Genomic DNA, 18506 nt, shown 5'->3' with positions numbered 1-18506 from the left:
TAACCACTGACAGATTTCCCAGACAAGATGGTTAAGGACAAAACTCTTCCAGTATCTCACATTTGCATCATAATGTGCTACACATACAAATGCTGTGTTTAAGTTTTGAGGGGGAAAAAAAAGGGTCAAGTCCAACATCAGGATCAGTGGTGCAAATATATACATATATATACTTCATATATATATATATGTATATATATATATGTCTATGTCTATGTCTATGTCTATGTCTATATCTATATCTATATCTATATCTATATCTATATCTATATCTATATCTATATCTATATGTGTGTGTGTGTGTGTAAAAATAAGATACACATAGATTGAAAATGCCAGGAGTACAGGACAGCCATGAAAACATAAGTCCCTAGGAAATCAATGGGGCATGGAGACAAGGGTCCACTGAACTGATAAGTCAAAGGATAAACCATCAGCTCAGCTAAGACCTGGGTTAGATGGAAGACGACATTTAAGTGACGTTGACCAAAGTCACACAAGTGACAAATGGCAGAATTCCGGAGCCGCCTAATGCTGCAGCCTGTGTTCTTTCCACCCTGCCTCCAGTAGCTGGCAGAGTCAGTAGGTACTGCTTAAGTATTTGTTCTCATCTGTTCCTTTTTTTTTTTTTTTTTAATGTTTATGTATTTACTTATTTTGGAGAAAGAGAGAGCAAGGGAGGGGTAGAGAGAGAGAAAGGGAGACACAGAATCTGAAGCAGGCTCCAGGCTCTGATCTGTCATCACAGAGCTTGACACAGGGCTCAAACCCATGAACCCTGAGACCATGACCTGAGCCAAAGTCAGACACTTAATGGACTGAGCCACCCAGGTGCTCATCTGTTGTCCTCTTAAGAGTCGGGAAAGACATCGTAAATAACAGAAGTTTAATACCAGCTTAGCCACGGATTTGATAGGAACAAACAACAACCATAAACATGATCCACATAAGCTTTAAAGGGCACCAGTAAACACACAGCTAGACCGTCTACTGAAGATGAGACTGGCATAAAGAGACAATGGACTAAGATATTTCCATCGATTGCAGGACATAGAGGTGAACTGTATCTATTGACAAAGCTTTCAAAAGCTTTTTAAGTTTCTGAATGAGCAATGCTTTGTTGTTTCATCTTTTCCCCACAAACACACCCATACGCATATACCTAACGACTTTGTTGGCTCCAAGCAAGGGTCGTGTCTCCAGCAGCAAGAGCCTCAAATTCGAAATGCCACCTTACATGAGTGCTCACGTACGTACCTCACATGTGCACACACACACGTGCACACACACGTCATGCACTACATTCAAACATCATACTGAAGAATAAATGCATTAATAGAGTTTAAAAGTCAGACATTTAGAATAACATATGGAGGACACTGCACGTACAAAATCCTCTGAAGAGGAAAATGTTTGCTTCTAATGCATTCAAGTTGGGGGTGGACAGGAGCCTGAGTGAGAGAGAAACATCTCTATGGTGAAAGATAAAAAATTCTCATGTCTGTTACTTAGTAACAATGGTTTTTGAAAGACAGGACAGCAAACTACTTTTTGAGGGAAAAAAAATCATCAGATTTTATACTTGAAGGCAGTTACTGGTATTAAGAAACTAGTTCTATGGGCACCTGTCTGGCTCATTCGGTACAGCATGTGACTCTTGATCTCGAGGTTGTGAGTTCAAGCCCCACACTGGGTGTGGAGCCTACTGAAAAAAAAAATAAGAAAAGAAAATAGTTCTAAATATTGCAGTACTAAAAAGATGGAAGTCAGATTCTCAGACTTAGTATTTCCTGAAGAAACAGCACACTGATCCATGACTTCCTTAAATCGTGGTTACAACCCTCCCTGAACTAATCTAAGACATACAGAACATGAGCCATGATCCATACAAACATTTGGAAATTAATTTTCATGAAAGAAAAAAGCCATCCTGTAGTTATCCTTATTTTTCGTTATGTCATATTTTCAAATAAAATCATACATTATGTTCCAGTATGCACAAATAAATTAAACTCCCAATTTTCTAAGCATAAAATATTCCATTCTTTAGAAAACTAAGCTACTAGAAAACTCACACGTTCTTTTTTCCTTTTTATGTTTCCAGGACATTGGACCACACTCATATGCACACTGTATAATCATGGAATGAAAACAAAGTTTCTTATCAGCTTAAATAGGTTGGAAGGCAAATTTGATATAAAAACTATAACAGATAATTTCCTTAAAAGCCCACTACAAATTACCCTTGGTAATAACACTATGAATCCTCTCCGCTAATACAGGTAATGAAAATAGGGAACAGTATATGGAAAATACGTGGCAATCACGGTAACAATGCAGGATTTCTTAGTCCTGGTATTTTATTTCCCCTGACCTTAGCTACTGCACCTATACTTCCCCGATGAGACTCAATCTGAAATGGAAACACACATGCTATTCACAGACACCATTATGCACGGGACTTGTAACCTCCATGGATCTTCCTCGGAATGCCTGTGTGATCCATAGCTCCTATTCAGTATTTCTCACATTAGTGTAGGGCAGCTGACAACCAGGGTTTATAGAAGCAATGGTTCAGCATTCTGTTTCTTGACGAAATTCCAATATTTAATGAAAATCTGGATCTACAGAAGTTTAAAGAAAAAAGATCCAGGCAATCTGCAAGAAATTTCTTTTGCATATTCTGGGGCATCGATCACCTGGACACAAAGGAGATGCTCTTCACGGGCCTGCGAAATTGAATCTAGGAACAAAGACTATTCCAAGCCCTGGACACGGGAATCCAGGCAGATACCCAATGGGCAAGCACCAGTCTCAAAGGCAAAGAGCGTTCCTCCAAATACGCAATTCTTACGCTTTCCTTCATGTTCAACACTCGACATTCGTAGAAGCTTGGTAGGTAATTCTAGCTCATGTAAATGTGTATATGTGATTTTCTTATATTGTCACAATGAACATAATGATAATTGGCATTAAAAACAGGCACAGTGAGCAGATGTATTCCCAGCGAATTTTACCAAGAATAGTGATACCCAGAGAAGAAGAAATTAAGGGATTATGCCTTTAACAAGCGACCTCAAGATAAAGGGTAAGGTCTGAGAAAATCCTGTGTTCCCAGTACCCCACAGATCCTAGCACAGAGAGGCCACACAGCAGTGACTGATCAAACGGAGCCTAAGCACCCATACGTGCTGTACTGCAAACTGTACTTTTAGAAGATTCTGGCGCTAGAGGGCAGTCAAGGTCTAATTATGTATTGAAAATGTAAGTTATTTACCATATGCTAGGAAGGCAGGCAGGCTAGTCTCTTTAAAATGTTCACATGTACCTAAAATCCTTCAAGTGTGCTCATATAATAACTTCTAAAATGATTGAGATTAACCAGTCATCCTTGTAGCCTCCTGGTATTATGTTTAATCAAACAATTTAAACCTTGATAAAACCTTGCAATAAGAATAACTTAGTTTTTCAAATGTTTTAAAATGTTCTTTTAGAACAATACTCCAAAGATACCACTGAGTTCATATTCAATCTGGAATACGTAAGCATTCTGCTGATGAGTGGAAAATAAATTGGAGCCCTGATTTAATTACATAGGGTTAGGGGCACCCGGGTGGCTCAGTCGGTTAAGCGTCTGACTTGGAATCAGGTCATGACCTCATGGCTCCTGGGATCCAGCCATGCTTCAGGCTGTGCGCTGACATCATGGAACCCGCGTGGGATAATTTCTGTTGCTCTCTCTCTGCCCCTACCCCACTCATGCGTGCTCTCAGTCTCTCTCACAATAAGTAAATAAACTTAAAAAAAAAAAAAACAACTGCATAGGGTTAGATTCCATTTTATCTAAATTTTTACGCCCTTAACTTTTTTTTGAATACCAGCAAGGGCAGTATATAGCCAGTTACGTTTTTAATCTTATCTCAGTGATCACCAGGTTTATTTTGCTTTATTCCACACAATCTCTCCCATCTATCTTTTAATTTCCATTTCCCCCACCCTTGTTCTGAACATCACAAATTTTCCAAAGCCTCCCAACTGGTCTCTCTATCTCTGAGCACTCTCCCCCTCCAATCTGTTCCTTCCCACTGTTGCCATAGTTACATTGCTATTGTAAATTGTGATCACACATCAAGCTTTCGCTTTAAAACTTCCTGGGGCTGGAACTCCTTGCACACATCTACCCACATTTTTTTTTTAATCTGGGCTTTCGAGATATTCCATATTTTGTCCTAATCCTTCACCTGCGACCAATAGTGTTTTCTACCTACTTATACCCTCTAATTTAGCCTAACTAGACTACCAATCATCCGTCAACTCTTTCTATGCTTGGTTACATCCGATACGCTTGCCCTCTGGCAGAAATGCCCTGTCGCACCTACTCTCTACTTGTTGACATTTTGATCCCTTCAACACCTAACTCAGATGTCATTTTCTCCCCTTATTGATTCCCTCAATCAGAAAACAAATCTTTCTTATGTATTTTCTATAAAGATCAGTCAATTCCCTACTATGAAGCAGGCATGCTGTTGGGCACTGGGACACACTGGTGAGCAGGAAACAGGGTCTCAGCCTCCACCGCGGAGTGTACTATCCTAGCCTCACTGTTCCTTGCTCATGTAACTTCAGGGGGACAACCTTGTCCATCAACGATCAACGGTTCTCTCTAAATTCCTAATGTTCAGAAACCACACCATCCTCCGATCACCACTTTTTCCTCCTGGTTTTCTCATTTCCTTTGCAAACATATTCACTTTTTAAACACATTAACTTCTTCCTGGGCTTCCCTTCCTTATCTGCATAACTTTCTACATTTTTTTGAATGTTTTATTATTTATTTTTGAGAGAGAGAGAGAGAGAGAGAGAGACAGAGAGAGAGAGACAGAGTGTGAGCACGGGAGGAGCAGAGAGAGAAGGAGACACAGAATCTGAAGCAGGCTCCAGGCTCCAAGCTGTCAGCACGGAGCCTGGCGTGGGACTCGAACTCATGAGCTGTGACATCATGACCTGAGCTGAAGTCGGGCACTCAACCAACTGAGCCACCCAGGTGCCCCTATCTGCATAGCTTTCTAGATTTCCTGGCCCTATTTCTCTTCTTATTTGCTGTTCACCCCAATCTTTGCCTGGTTTCGGGTTCTTCATTCTTCTCAACATCTATACGTGCTCTGTTGACCTTGCTGGCAAACAAGAGATTGGCAGGCACCACTACCACCTCATAGTCTCCAATCTCAACTGGATCATTAATGTTTCTCTGCAACTGTTTCATCTGTTTGCAGCTAGCTCTCTTTTCCATCCCACAAAACAGCCATGTCTCATCTTTATTGCTGTGTGACATCAGCAGGAATGGCCGAGTGACGACCTCCAAAAATCCCCTTCCATAAAAGCAGTGACAACACTGGAAAAAACTGTCCAAATCAACTTTTTTTCAGAGCTCTGGAAATTAACCAAAGTCTGGCAAAAATCTGGGTAGTGTTACTCGATCAAAATGGATGAATGTTTGTAAGGACAGCAGCAGGCTTACTGGTATTTTAACTTATGTTAGTGATATCCCCTTCTTGCTAGGTATGTGGCATAGTGGAAATCAACAGCCTCTCAATTACAGTGTAAATCAGTAACCTAGAAGCTTCTAGAGGGAACAGAATGGAGCTGGAAACCCTCCAAAGCCCAATTCACAGATAACTGTCATTATTTTCCCTTCACAGTAGTTTGTCAGAAAATCCCACTGCAAGGCTTTTCTTTATCTGGTCTGACTTTGTTGGCCCAATGCAAACCATCATTTCCCAAAAGGCATTTGTTGAAAATAATCAGAGGCAATTTTTTAACACTGCAGCTGCGTGACGTGGCAATAACAGTGAGGCAACCAACACGCTGACCGAAAATTTCAGAAGAAGAGCTGAGGAATGAGATGTCCTTAGTAGGTTGTGAAAACTTCCAGTGTAATCCTGGGAATCCAGAAAGCCACGCTCACACCCAGGGCTGTGTGTGTGTGTGTGTGTGTGTGTGTGTGTGTGTGTGTGTGTGTGTGTTCGTGTTCAGAAAGACCTGAGAAGGTCCTGAGTTCTGACCGCTGGGACCTTAAGGTTCCACACAAGCGGTAAGTGAAGGCTAAGGTGAGGACTGCCTGCTTGTGTGTTGGAGTTATGTCTCAACATGCACACAGAGCCCCTCCCTCAACAAAGACTGGGAGACTTATAAGCGCCAAGCATTTGGGAAAGTCTCTGTCCAATCACTAGCTGACCATGAGGCTAATGAAACAGAGGCTCCTGGGACTACAAACGACAAAGAAAACAAAATATACAAGGCTAGTTAAGAAAGCCGTTGAACAAACAAACGACAATTACAACAAGTACAATAACAAACCATGGGGGAGGGGAGATTCCAGAGTTGCTATATTATGTTATTTAAAATATGTGATTCTCACCAAAAATAGGGAGACATGTAAAAAGACAAGGAAGTATGTCTCCAACAAGGGCAATAAAGGAGTCAGAAATTGTCCCTGAGAAAGCCCAGATACTGGACTTATTAGACAAAGATTTTAAATTGCTATTTTATTTTATTTAATTATTTTTAAAAATTTTTTTATGTTTATTTCTGAGAGAGGAGAAAGAGAGAGCAATCAGGGGAGGGGCAGAGAGAGAAAGAGGCAGACACAGAATCTGAAGCGGGCTCCAGGCTCTGAGCTGTCAGCACAGAGCCCGACACGGGTCTCAAATCTATGAGCTATGAGATCATGACCTGAGCCAAGGTCAGACGCTTTAATCAACTGAGCCACCTACGCACCGCCTAAATTAGCTCATTTAAATATGTCCAAAGAACTAAAAGAAACCATGTCTGAAGAACAAAAGGAAATTATGAGAACAATGCCTCACCAAAAAGAACCTATCAATAAAGAGACAGAGATTATTAAAAAAAAAAAAAAAAAAACCCAAAAAAACAGAAATTCCTGAAAAGTAAAATAACTGAAGTTAAAATCCACTAGAGGGGCTCAACTGTAGGTTTAAACTAGCAGAACACATAATCAAAGAATTTAAGGATAGATCCACCAAGATTATCAAGTATGGAAAACAGCATGGGAAAGGAATGAAGAAAAATAAACAGCCTCAGAGACCCTTGGGATACAATCAAGTGTGACAACCCATGTCTAATGGAAATTTCAACAAGAGAAGAGAGGAATAGGGCAGAAAGAATATTTATTTTAATTTTTTTTTAACATTTATTTATTTTTGAGACAGAGAGAGACAGAGCATGAACGGGGAAGGGGCAGAGAGAGAGGGAGACACAGAATCGGATGCAGGCTCCAGGCTCTGAGCCATCAGCCCAGAGCCCGACGCGGGGCTCGAACCCACGGACCGTGAGATCGTGACCTGAGCTGAAGTCGGACGCTTAAGCTTAACCGACTGAGCCACCCAGGCGCCCCGAGGGCAGAAGGAATATTTAAAGAAACACTGACCACTCTTCAAATTTGATGACATTCATTTACAGTTCTGAGAAGCTCCACAAGATCTAAGTAGGATAAACTCAAAGAAATCTAAACTAGGCACATCATAATCAAATTACTGAAAGACAAAAAGTCTTGAAAGCACCAAGAGAGAAGAAACACATCACATGCAAGGATCTTCAATAAGAGTAGCAGCCAGTGTCGCATCAGAAAACATGGGGGCCAGAAGGCAACGGGAGGCCATATACATAGTGCTGAAGGAAAAAGAAAAAGCCAGCCTAGAATTCTACCTCCAGCAAATCTTCATTGTTCTCTTCAAGTCTTCTGACACAGTCCAGCCCTTTCTCACGCTCGCCCCTTAGCAAATAAGCTCATTTTCTATTTCAACAGAAAACAGTAAGCACATAACAAGAATTCCCTGTGTTTCATCCTAATTTTCCGTGAACATAGGTTTCTACTTTCTCTTTAACCCTTACCTCTTTCACACTAAATTTAGGGGAGCAGGTGTTCTCCCTATTATATTAGATGGGTCCCTTCCTCCGTGCTCTGATTTCACCCCGGCCCTTGCAGAGGCTACACTTGATCCAGCTCTTCCCCTTTATTTTCAACCTCCCACTTTCTGCTGGTCCTTTCCCTTAGCATATAAAAATGTCCAAATGCCTCCCTTTAAAAAAAAAAAAAAAATTTACTCTTTAATCCTTTCTTCCTCTCTTGCGGTAGCCTCAGCTTTATGTTTATATCCAGAACTGCGTCGTGGTAGTGTCTAGGGTCTCTCAGGCATTTCAAACTCAAAGTGTTTACAATTAAACTTGGAATCTCCCCCAAAATCCCACCTCTATTTGCTCTGAATCCTGTGTTCCCTGTGAATGTGGATGTACTTGGCATCTACCAACCCAGAAACCATCCCTGCCACCCGCTTTGTCCTTCTGCTGATTCTACTTCTAAATGTCAAACGATTCTGCCCTATTGTCTCTATTCACAGTATTGCCTAAGCTCGGGCCGTCAATACTCCTCAGCATCACTTGTGTAGCCGCCAAACTGTTGTCCTCACCTCCACTTTTGTTCACATTCAACCCATTCTCCCAAGAGTCACTTATTTTTAATAGAAAAATCTTTTTTTTTCAATCTCTGCCTCCTCTACTTCATTTCCTGCCACTTCTCAAACTCTAAATTCAGCTATGCAACACTGAAGTCCCCATGTGTAATGCTCGTTTGTAGCTCCAGACTCTTCTACATACCATACTCTTGGCCTGGAATACACGGGACTTGGTTGATTCCTATGCATCCTTCTAAATATTACCCTTGCTTTGCCTACTTTTAAGTAGGTGGTTTTAAAACATGACTACAAATATTTTGCCATATTTCCTTTCAAAAAGCGTGGGCTTGAGTGCGGGCTCTTTAAGTGACTCACATCTAACAAACAGAATACGACAGAAGTAAATGTAATGGGCATTGAGGTCTCCCCGTCATGCTATGTCTTATTCATGCGGGGGGAAGTCATCTGCTCTGTGAAAACACTCAAGCATCTCTCTGAGGAGGTCTGCTGGCAAGGAACTTAGGTCTCTGGCCAACAGCCAGAGAGAAACTGAGTCCTTTGGCCAATAATTATGCAAATGAGTTCTTAGAAGCAAATCTTCCAGCCCCACTGAAGTCTTCAGATGACTGTAGCCCTGACCAACTCGACAGCAACCTCAAAAAAAGGCCATGATCCAGAACTATCTGACTAACCCACTCACAAATTCCTAACCACAGAGATAACAAATGTTCGCTGCATCATTAAATTTTAGGGGGACATTTGTTACACAGCAATAGATAACAAATACACTTCCTCTATGAAGACTGCTCTAACATCACTAAGCTGAGTTAAACCCTCTGTGCTATGATACTTGAGCGTTAACACTTACACCATATAGTAGTGTGGACAATTCAGTCTATCTTCCTTGCCTACCCTGAGAGCTACCTGTGGGCAAAAACTGTTTTATTCATTTTTGAATCCCCAGACCTGGGCAGAGTAGATGTTCAGTAACTATGTATTAGAGTCAAGTGGACATGAAGATGACTTGAAATATGGAAGTAACATGAAACCCAAACATGGATTTTATAAACATGAACTCCTTCCCTTTCTCCTTGAAATTCACGTAAGTCACAAGAAAGTAGGTAACTGTAAGGTAGCAATACGTTGCCTCACAAGGGTGTTAAGAAGATAAAATTATATTATGGTTGTAAATAGTGTAAAACTATATGTCATAAAGATAACATCTTATGCAGTATCCAAAGAAGGTTACCCATAAAAGTGAATACAACAGATGTAACTGACACAGACTATGCCCTTGACTGATAATGTCTTTAAAATATAATCATCACTGATTATTTTTTTGTGGCATATACTGCACATCTTGTACAGGGTAAAACGGACTCCCCCTCTTGGATACCAACCATATATAGTGTTTAAACAGTGCATTTCTTTTGTTTGTTTGAATGGGTAATTCAAATAGAGTACAAAATTTTTTAAAAAATGATATGCAGCAAAATGTAAATCTCCCCTCCCACAGCTGTCTGTCAGCTATCTGGTTATCTTTCCTGGAAGCAATCACTGTTACCATTGTTTTCTGTGTCTTTCCAGAGTCAGACTGTGCATATGCAAGCATTTACATATATTCTTTTTTATAATGCAAATAGTACCATGTTCTTCACAGAGCTCAGGACTTTGCTACTTTACCTTAATATGATACATCTGAGATTGCTTCCTATCGGCACTTCATTATATTTAAGAACTTCATAATATTCCATCGTATGAGTGTACCATGATATTTTTAACCAGCTCCCATGCGCCAGAGTGTTGTCTAATCTGGTGCTTTGTTTTACTTTACGGTGTGTGTGTGTGTGTGTGTGTGTGTGTGTGTGTGTGTGTATGCGGATGTGTTGGGGAGCTAAGCCACTACACTATTCATGTCATTTATATTTTTCTGTTGGACTGTGTAAGTCTCCTCTATTACTTTTTTCCTTTTCCCTAATCCTTGATCCTGAAATGCATTTCCTCACTCCGTGTCCACCACTGGCATCACTCCGATGTGTATGCTGTTTTGCCTTGGACAGGTTTGTGTTTTTGTAAGCGGTAAGGTACTCAGAAATTATATTAATTGTATTGTATCCCTGCTCTGTTCCATTCTTCATGATCACTGCTTCTGAATTGCTGCATGCTAGGTTTTAACATTTCTATTATTTTTATCTATCAACATTTCCCAGAGATGGACACATAGGATACTTTCAGCTTTCACAATCACAAATAATGCTACAATAAACACATTCCTCCACACCTGTGTCTAGACCTACACATGAGTGTTTCTACACCCAAGTGTGCCATTTGCTGGGTCATACTCATGGTTTCTACATAATACAAGCTTTTCACGCAACAAATTTGCCAAGTTATACTTTCAACTGAGATGCACGGGGTTCCCATTGTGTCACATCCATGTCAACACATGGTATCATATAGCTTTCTAATTATTTTAATTTGTTGGATATAAACCTATAAATATTTTATTTTGCATTTCTCTAATGATTAGGGAGATATGAAATATCTTCATGTGTTTTTAAATCGATGCAGTTTCCCTTACTATTTACATATATTGCCTATTTGTCCATTTTTTATTAAGGTAACTGATATATGCCATTGTATTATTTTCATATTACAACAGAATGATCTAATATTTATATATATTGCAAAATGATCACTACAAGTCTAGTTAACATAGTGCTATGTTATTAGTAAATATTTATATGCCTGATATACCTAGTTGTTCATTAAAAATTACACTTAGGGGCACCTGGGTGACCCAGTTGGTTAAGTGTCTGACTTCAGCTCAGGTCCGTGGGTTCAAGTCCCGTGTTGGTCTCTGTGCTGACAGCTCAGAGCCTGGAGCCTGCTTCAGATTCTGTGTCTCCCCTTCTCTCTGCCCCTCCCCTGCTCACGCTCTGTCTCTCTGTCTGTCTCTCTCTCAAAAAATAAATAAACATCAAAAGTATTTTTTAATTACATTTAATGGATCACTGCAAAGGGGGTTCATGGGGCTGTGAAACCAGGAGCTCTAACACTGATCAAAGAATGGAGTTGTCCACAGGACGTCACAGTCATTCGACAGTGCCATCTTTCTGAGGAGACGTGATGCAAAGCCACTCATAATTGTGACAAGTGACTTATAATAATCCAAGATTGGTGGTAAAATAAATGTCAAAAAGTTTAATCTCCAAAAAATACATTTAAGATTGATTCACTCTTTGAAAGGTTTGTAAAGTCAATACATCCCTAAGAAGACTGACCATGACAGAAAAGGAGAAACATAAACTGTGAATACCAAAAATGGAAAGAAGTGGCACTGCAGACCCTCCAAACATTAAAGGAATAATAAGGGGACATTAGAACAATTTTATGCCAATAAATACGGCAACTTAAATGAATTTACCGAATTCATGAAATTTGTGAATTTACTAACTTACTGAAAAAAACATAACTTATCAAAACTGACATAAGAAGAAGCAAAATCTAAATATCTCCCATAGCTATTAAAGACATTTGAATTCATAATCAAATACCTTTCCTAAAATATAAAACTAGGTCCAGATGGTTTTAATGATAAATTCTATACGACATTTCAGCAAACCATAATACAAAACTATCTCAAATTCAGAAAACAGTGGGAACATTTCCTAATTTGTATCACAAAGCCAGGACTACCCTCATAACAAAAGCTGACAAAGAGATGTTGCAAGAAAAGGAAATGACATACCTTATGAATTTAGATATAAATTTAGATATTGCTTATGAATTTAGATATAAAAATCCTTCATAGAATAGCAAAGAGAATCCAGGTATATATAAATATGGATAACACACCTTGACTAAGTAGAGTTGTATTAGAAATGCAACCTTGTTTTAACATTCAAAAATCAATGTTATTCACAGTATTTTCAGAATAAAGGAGAAGAATATATAATCTTCTCAATAAATGGCAAAAAATTATTTGGTAAAATTTAATATCCGATTCATGATAAAAGCTCCCAGAAAACTAGGAAGAGAAGAGAACTTCTTCATGGTGATAAGAGCAGTTAACATGATACTTCATGATGAAACAATAAAAATTTTTCCCTTAAGACTGGGAATAAGGCAGGATAATCTCCCTTGCCACTTTATTAAACATTGTAATTCTTTCCCAGTTCAGTAAGTCAAAAGACAAAAAGTCATGATAATTATAAAGGAAAAAGTAAAACTTTTTGGGGCGTTGGGGGGAGACCTCATGGTTATGTAGGTAGAAAATCCTGAAAGAAAGAAAGAAAGAAAGAAAGAAAGAAAGAAAGAAAGAAAGAAAAGTAAGATAAATTCTGCCAGACCACAGGATGTAATATCAACATATACATAACATTTGTGTTTCTCATATTCAACATATTCATCTTTCAACTGGAAGATGAAATGAATGAAAACTAATTTCATTTATAATAGTTTCCAAAATATCAGATACCTCTAAAAATAATGGGCAATCCCTCTACTCTGAAAGTGGTAGATAAACTAGAGAGGACCAAAATAAATGGAAGGATAGTTCTCGTTCATGAACTGATAGACTAAATATTATTAAAATGTCAATTCTCCCCTAACTGACCTATAAAGCCAACTATATCCCAACAAAACCAAATCGACAACTGGAATCTAAAATTTATAAAGAAATGCAAAGAAAAAAGGAGCCCGAAAAACCTCTTAAAGAAGAAGTTAGAGGACCTACCCTACTTGATGTTAGGATTTGTTATAAGGTGGCAATAACAAAGAGAGCAGTGTGGCACTGACTTAAAGATAGACATATGGATGAATAGAACACAATGGTCAATAGAGATTTGACCAAGGTGGCAAGGTAACTTAATGGGAAAGGACAATTTGTCATAACCAATGGTGCTGAGACAGCTGAAGATCCATCTGGACAAAAATGAACCTCGACCTTAGTCTCCCATCACAAATAACACTCCATCAATTCAGATTATAGATCTATATGAAAACGTTACAATCATAAAACTTCCGGAAGAAAGCACCAGAGAAAATCTTTGTTTTTGCACAGGCCAAGATTTCAACCTATTCAAGATTTCAACATATAACCATGAAGGGAAAATCATAAATGGACCTCATCAAAATTAAGAATGTTCTGCTCTTTGAAAGATTTCACTGAGAAAATGGAAGCACAACTCAGGTCCTGGGAGGAGTTATTTCCAATATCTGACACAGTCTCCATATCCAGAAAATCTACATGTATGTACAAATATTTACAATGACATATAGTTACAATTCAATAAAAAGAAGACAAAACAACCCAATTTTTAAAAATGGATACAGATTTGAAAAAACACTTATCCCAATGGCTCATAAGTGCAAGAAAAAATTTCAACACTATTACTCTGAGGAAAATGAGAATTAAAACTATTAATAAGATCCTATTTTGTATCTATCAGGATGGTTAAAATCAGAAAGATTCACTACCAATTCTTGGCCAGGATGTGGGAGAAACCATCCACACAGGATTACTACTGTGAGGAGTAAGTAATTGCCTAAGGTCTTAGAAACATTTGCTGTACCTGATAAGCACTGTAAAATCATTAGCTATTATTACTATTTATGGTCTGGACATCTTTGCACAGCTATCACACTGAAAATAGTAGTCATCAGAGAATATTTAGGATGCATTTTTAAAAGCTTTCTATCAAAAAATATAGCCACTATAAGGAAACGCACAGTTTATTTCATTTCTGCCAATTTTAAAATATGGATATTCACACCAACTCAGACTTCAGGCAAAGCTTTAAGGAACTAATCATTTTAAACCATATTCTTGAAAGGTATTATTTAAGGGGAATGTGTTCTTTATAAAACCTCTGAAAATCTATTTCTTCAACACATATTTCTTGAGTGCTTCCTCTAATGTGCTCACCTTAAAGCAAAATGTTGCACTAATTAATGAATAGTATCTATAGGTATGAGTAAAATAATGAAGGTTCCGAAGACAGTAGCTATGGGTTTACTCCCACAGACTAAACAAGGAGAGCTAAAGGAAAGCCTGTGGGATGGAAACAGGGGCAATCTGAGGGTTAATTAACCTCAGACTCTCTGGGAAGGTAAACCCATTTCTTCCCCTTGCAGAATCACTGTGGTCCTAAGACATTCTACTGAGAGATGAGCCTAATCCTTCGTGTCCTCAGGAAAAAAAAAATGCTCCAACTACTGGCCTAAATTACAAACTAAATTACATCCTGAAGGACTCCATCTCGTACGTTCCCCCGCTTTCAGTCAATTATTTGGCTTTAAAGAACTACTACATAATTTTGCAACCCAAGAGGAAGCAAGGAAAACCCAAATACCATGATCTTGATCTGGCGCCTCCAGATGATAGCCATATCCCAGCAGTGTGCGCACGGCCTCACGGAGGCTGTCCTTGTTGGACTTCTTGGTGCGGTCATCTAGAAGGGTGTAGGGAACCAGGCGAGGGTTTCTTCTGTTCTTTACATCCTACGGGAAGAGAAAAGGTGTTGGTCATCAAAGCGGTGCTGAAGCAATCATTTTGGAAATGAGACAGCCACCAGATACAACAGAAATGTGAAGTCCCTGAGTTAAAAGCTGCCTCTCCCCCACCTTCTTTGTCTTCTCAGGTAAGTTACTGAACCACTATCAATACAAAAGATTCAATCCAATGAATAACTGCGTCCATTCAAAGCAGTAACACAAAGTAAAAACAGCAGTAACAAAAGCCGACTGGAAGGATCTCTGTAACCATCTTTCATCTGCTGGGGTCACAGGGCAATGGGCTAATTTGGGGCACACAGCATTTCCTTGCACAGTTGACTGATAAGTCTTTGTTCCAAGAAGAGTCAAATGATCACTGGTCACCTCTCAGTGACATCGGTCTACAAACAACATAAGGCTGTGGTCCCTTTCTCAGAAAAATTCAGTGTGATATAGGCAGCCATTCTATGAACTCAACTAGCTTGAAAAATACACACTCAAGTGACTCCATTAACCTGTGAGACCAGTTAATAACAGAAATACTGAAAGAACTACAAAACTCACAATTTGGCTGTTACAAAAGAGGCTCCAAATTGAAAAATGTGATGAAACCGGTATCAGCAAAGCAAGAAAGTGGGCTATCCTACTGTCCTGGCAAAGAAATTACTCCCTTCCATCCACTCACTGAGATTCCGTTGCAGTTTTTGTCAGACTCTCCATATTTCGGGCAGCATACTCAACTCTCACTATAACCCCAGCATGAAGAAGAATTAGGAGGCTGTGGTTCCTCCCAAACCTTTTCGAGAAAAAATGAGTTCTGTGGTGGGTCTGTTCTGGGTGGGTAGGAGCAAGGAAAGTCTTTCCTACTTTCTTCTCCCCTCACTCTAGCAAATTCATACCAATACCTGCTCCATTAGGGTCAAGAGCACCTAGGTTGCTTGGTGGGGGGCACCACTCCAAAGCCACCCCCAAAATAAACCAGCAGTGTAAACAGAGCGCCTACACTGCCAGCCCAGCTGTGAGATGCACCACCCAGCACCCCTGTTTTTCAACATGGTTTTTGTCCCCAAACTTTCTACAGAAATTCTGAAGCCTTCAATGAATCATCCTCTCTAGAGATGTCCTGAGATTCTGAGTGTTCACAGGAGCTCCCCAGGGGACTCCACGCATACTCAGGTTTGAGACCAGCTGTGCTAGAGTCAGACAGAGAAGAGGTAATTCAATGAAGCTGTTTTCAAGGACTTTCAGTATAGGTCTGAACTAGATTACGCTAACAAGAAGGTGATGGAAAATTCAAGACAATGCTCGTTCAAATAATCCAGCAAACATGAGTTATGTCAGTGGGGAATTCGGTGGAGGGAAGGGGTGGGAGCTGGGAGAGGGAATGGGGAAAGGATTTCAATGAGAGCTCTGGCCAGCTCAAACAGAGCCTTAGGCTTGTAGGAGGAAATGCACGAACAGGAAAGAACAACCCTCGAGGAAGAGACGGACATCAGGGAAATCCTGGTTTGTCTGACACCGCCATGTGGCCTTCAAGGCAAGTAAGCCCTCCTTTCGCAGAGAGCCAGTGTGGACCCCTTAGCCCTCTGGGGTGTAAGAATCAGGTTGTCTCTGTCTCTCTGTCTCTCTCTCTCACACACACACACACACACACACACACACACACACACACAATGCTTAAGCAGATTTAGTGCCGACATTCTCCTCTGTTATAGCCAGCTTAATTCAATATAAACATATATTTTATGAGGCCACTCAAGGCTATTCAAGTTTTCTTTAGTCTTCCCAATGGCAAAAAGTCACCAGCTTAGAAGGATTTGGGAAATTCATTTTTTCAAGTCAACACTGAGGCTGAATATCAAACCACAGTCTAAGCCTATAAGTAAGAATCCATTTTATTCCCGAAAAATTTTTAAGTCACGGCAGCCCCAAAACGAGCTGGCTGGAGGCAACAAGGAACAAGGAAGTGAAGAATTTTTGGCTCTGGAGTCAGAAGCCTTGATCCCAAGCTGTGTCTGCCACCTGCTAGCTGTGCAGCACTGAGCGCAGTGCTCTCAATAAGGCCCCCTGTACACACGTGAACCGGGAATAAAAACCATTCTCCCAGACGTAACTGTTGTTGCGAGTTAAAAAGAATAGATGTAAACGTCTGGGCGTGGTGACCTAATATAATAGCAAACTGCTCTCTGTGTGTGTTAGAAGGCAGGCACTGTTATCAGCCTTTCTCAGACAGAAGTTATGTAATGAAGTTAAATCACTTACTGATGAGGAAAACAGTGACGCAGAGAATTTAAGAATTTAAGTAGCCTTCCCAAGGTCACATGGAGACAAGGAGGTAAAGCTAAAATTTGCTCTTCACCCCTCTGCCATGCTTATTCCAATAGGTACTCAATGACAGTCACTCCCATGGGGGCCACCCATGAATGGAGATCCATGGCTCTGAAATCCATAAAGCGCTGAAAACTCAGTTTTTACCAAAGTTTAACAAAAACTCTGTTGGTGGTAAAACATGATCTGAATTGATGCGAGCCTGTTTATAGTCTTTATTTATCCCTCCTGGTATTATCATGCCTACGCCGTGCTGAACAATTAGTAGCAGCATTTTGCCGCCCTGCTGGGAGTGCTAAGTAACACGTAATATGTCACCACATCAACGTCCCAGAAACCCAAAAAAATATCTCGATTCTGGAATTCATCTGGCCGCAGGGGATTCGAATAAGGAATTGTGGACCTCTTTTATTATTATTTTATCCCCACCTTCTCATTATTTCAAAAGTTTCTCCTTAAACACGACCTCAGAGAGACAAATGCCACAAAACTGCCTTATAAATCTCTGTTTTAGTTAACATTCGCTGAGTGCCTCACGGCAACACTCAGAGCTATGGTCATCTGATTTCTTGAGTCTAGCATTGAAGAGGGGCCTTAGTGCATAGGCACATTAAGAAATGTATATGAGTTTTTGGGGCGCCTGGGTGACTCAGTCGGTTAAGCGGCCGACTTTGGCTCAGGTCACGATCTCGCGGTCCGTGAGTTCGAGCCCCCGCGTCGGGCTCTGTGCTGACAGAGCCTGGAGACTGTTTCAGATTCTGTGTCTCCCTCTCTCTGACCCTCCCCCGTTCATGCTCTGTCTCTCTCTGTCTCAAAAATAAATAAACGTTAAAAAAAAAAAAAAAAAAAGAAATGTATATGAGTTTCAAAATGGTCATTATTTAATCCCTCCTGTTGGGAATCATGCTGATGACCACTTAAGTAAATCTCAGCCCCCACGCCATGAAGCTAAATTCCCAAGAACCTGTTGCATGCCGTAAATCGCAGCCCACGTGCCGTAAAGCTCAACGCCCACGTACCTGCTGGATGCCGTAAGTCCAGCCCTGCCGGATTCGATCCCGGGCCCACACGTTGTGCGCGTTCTCCGCCAACTTGTCCACCATCGCTTCCTGAGACGGCGTGAGTTTAATGAAGCTCAGGTCCATCGGGGCAGGCTTATACCCACTTGTCAGCTGGTAACTACAAGGCAAAACAAAAGAGATATGTAAT

General features: G+C 40.2%; 1 protein-coding gene across 4 annotated transcripts in view; it reads right to left on the bottom strand.

The window, feature by feature from the left end:
* Positions 1 to 18506, bottom strand: part of RYR2 (ryanodine receptor 2) — a 768107-nt gene that overhangs the window by 278814 nt on the left and 470787 nt on the right. For all 4 annotated transcript variants that reach the window (XM_058696266.1, XM_058696262.1, XM_058696264.1 and 1 more), the window contains 2 exons: positions 18317 to 18476; positions 14828 to 14975 (listed from right to left, as the gene is read on the bottom strand). In XM_058696266.1, coding sequence (XP_058552249.1) covers positions 14828 to 14975; positions 18317 to 18476 — 308 coding nt within the window. The remainder of the gene's footprint in view (positions 1 to 14827; positions 14976 to 18316; positions 18477 to 18506) is intronic.

Source organism: Neofelis nebulosa, chromosome 13 (genome assembly GCF_028018385.1).
Source record: "Neofelis nebulosa isolate mNeoNeb1 chromosome 13, mNeoNeb1.pri, whole genome shotgun sequence".
NCBI lineage: Eukaryota > Metazoa > Chordata > Mammalia > Carnivora > Felidae > Neofelis > Neofelis nebulosa.
This window is presented reverse-complemented; position numbering and strand designations above follow the sequence as displayed.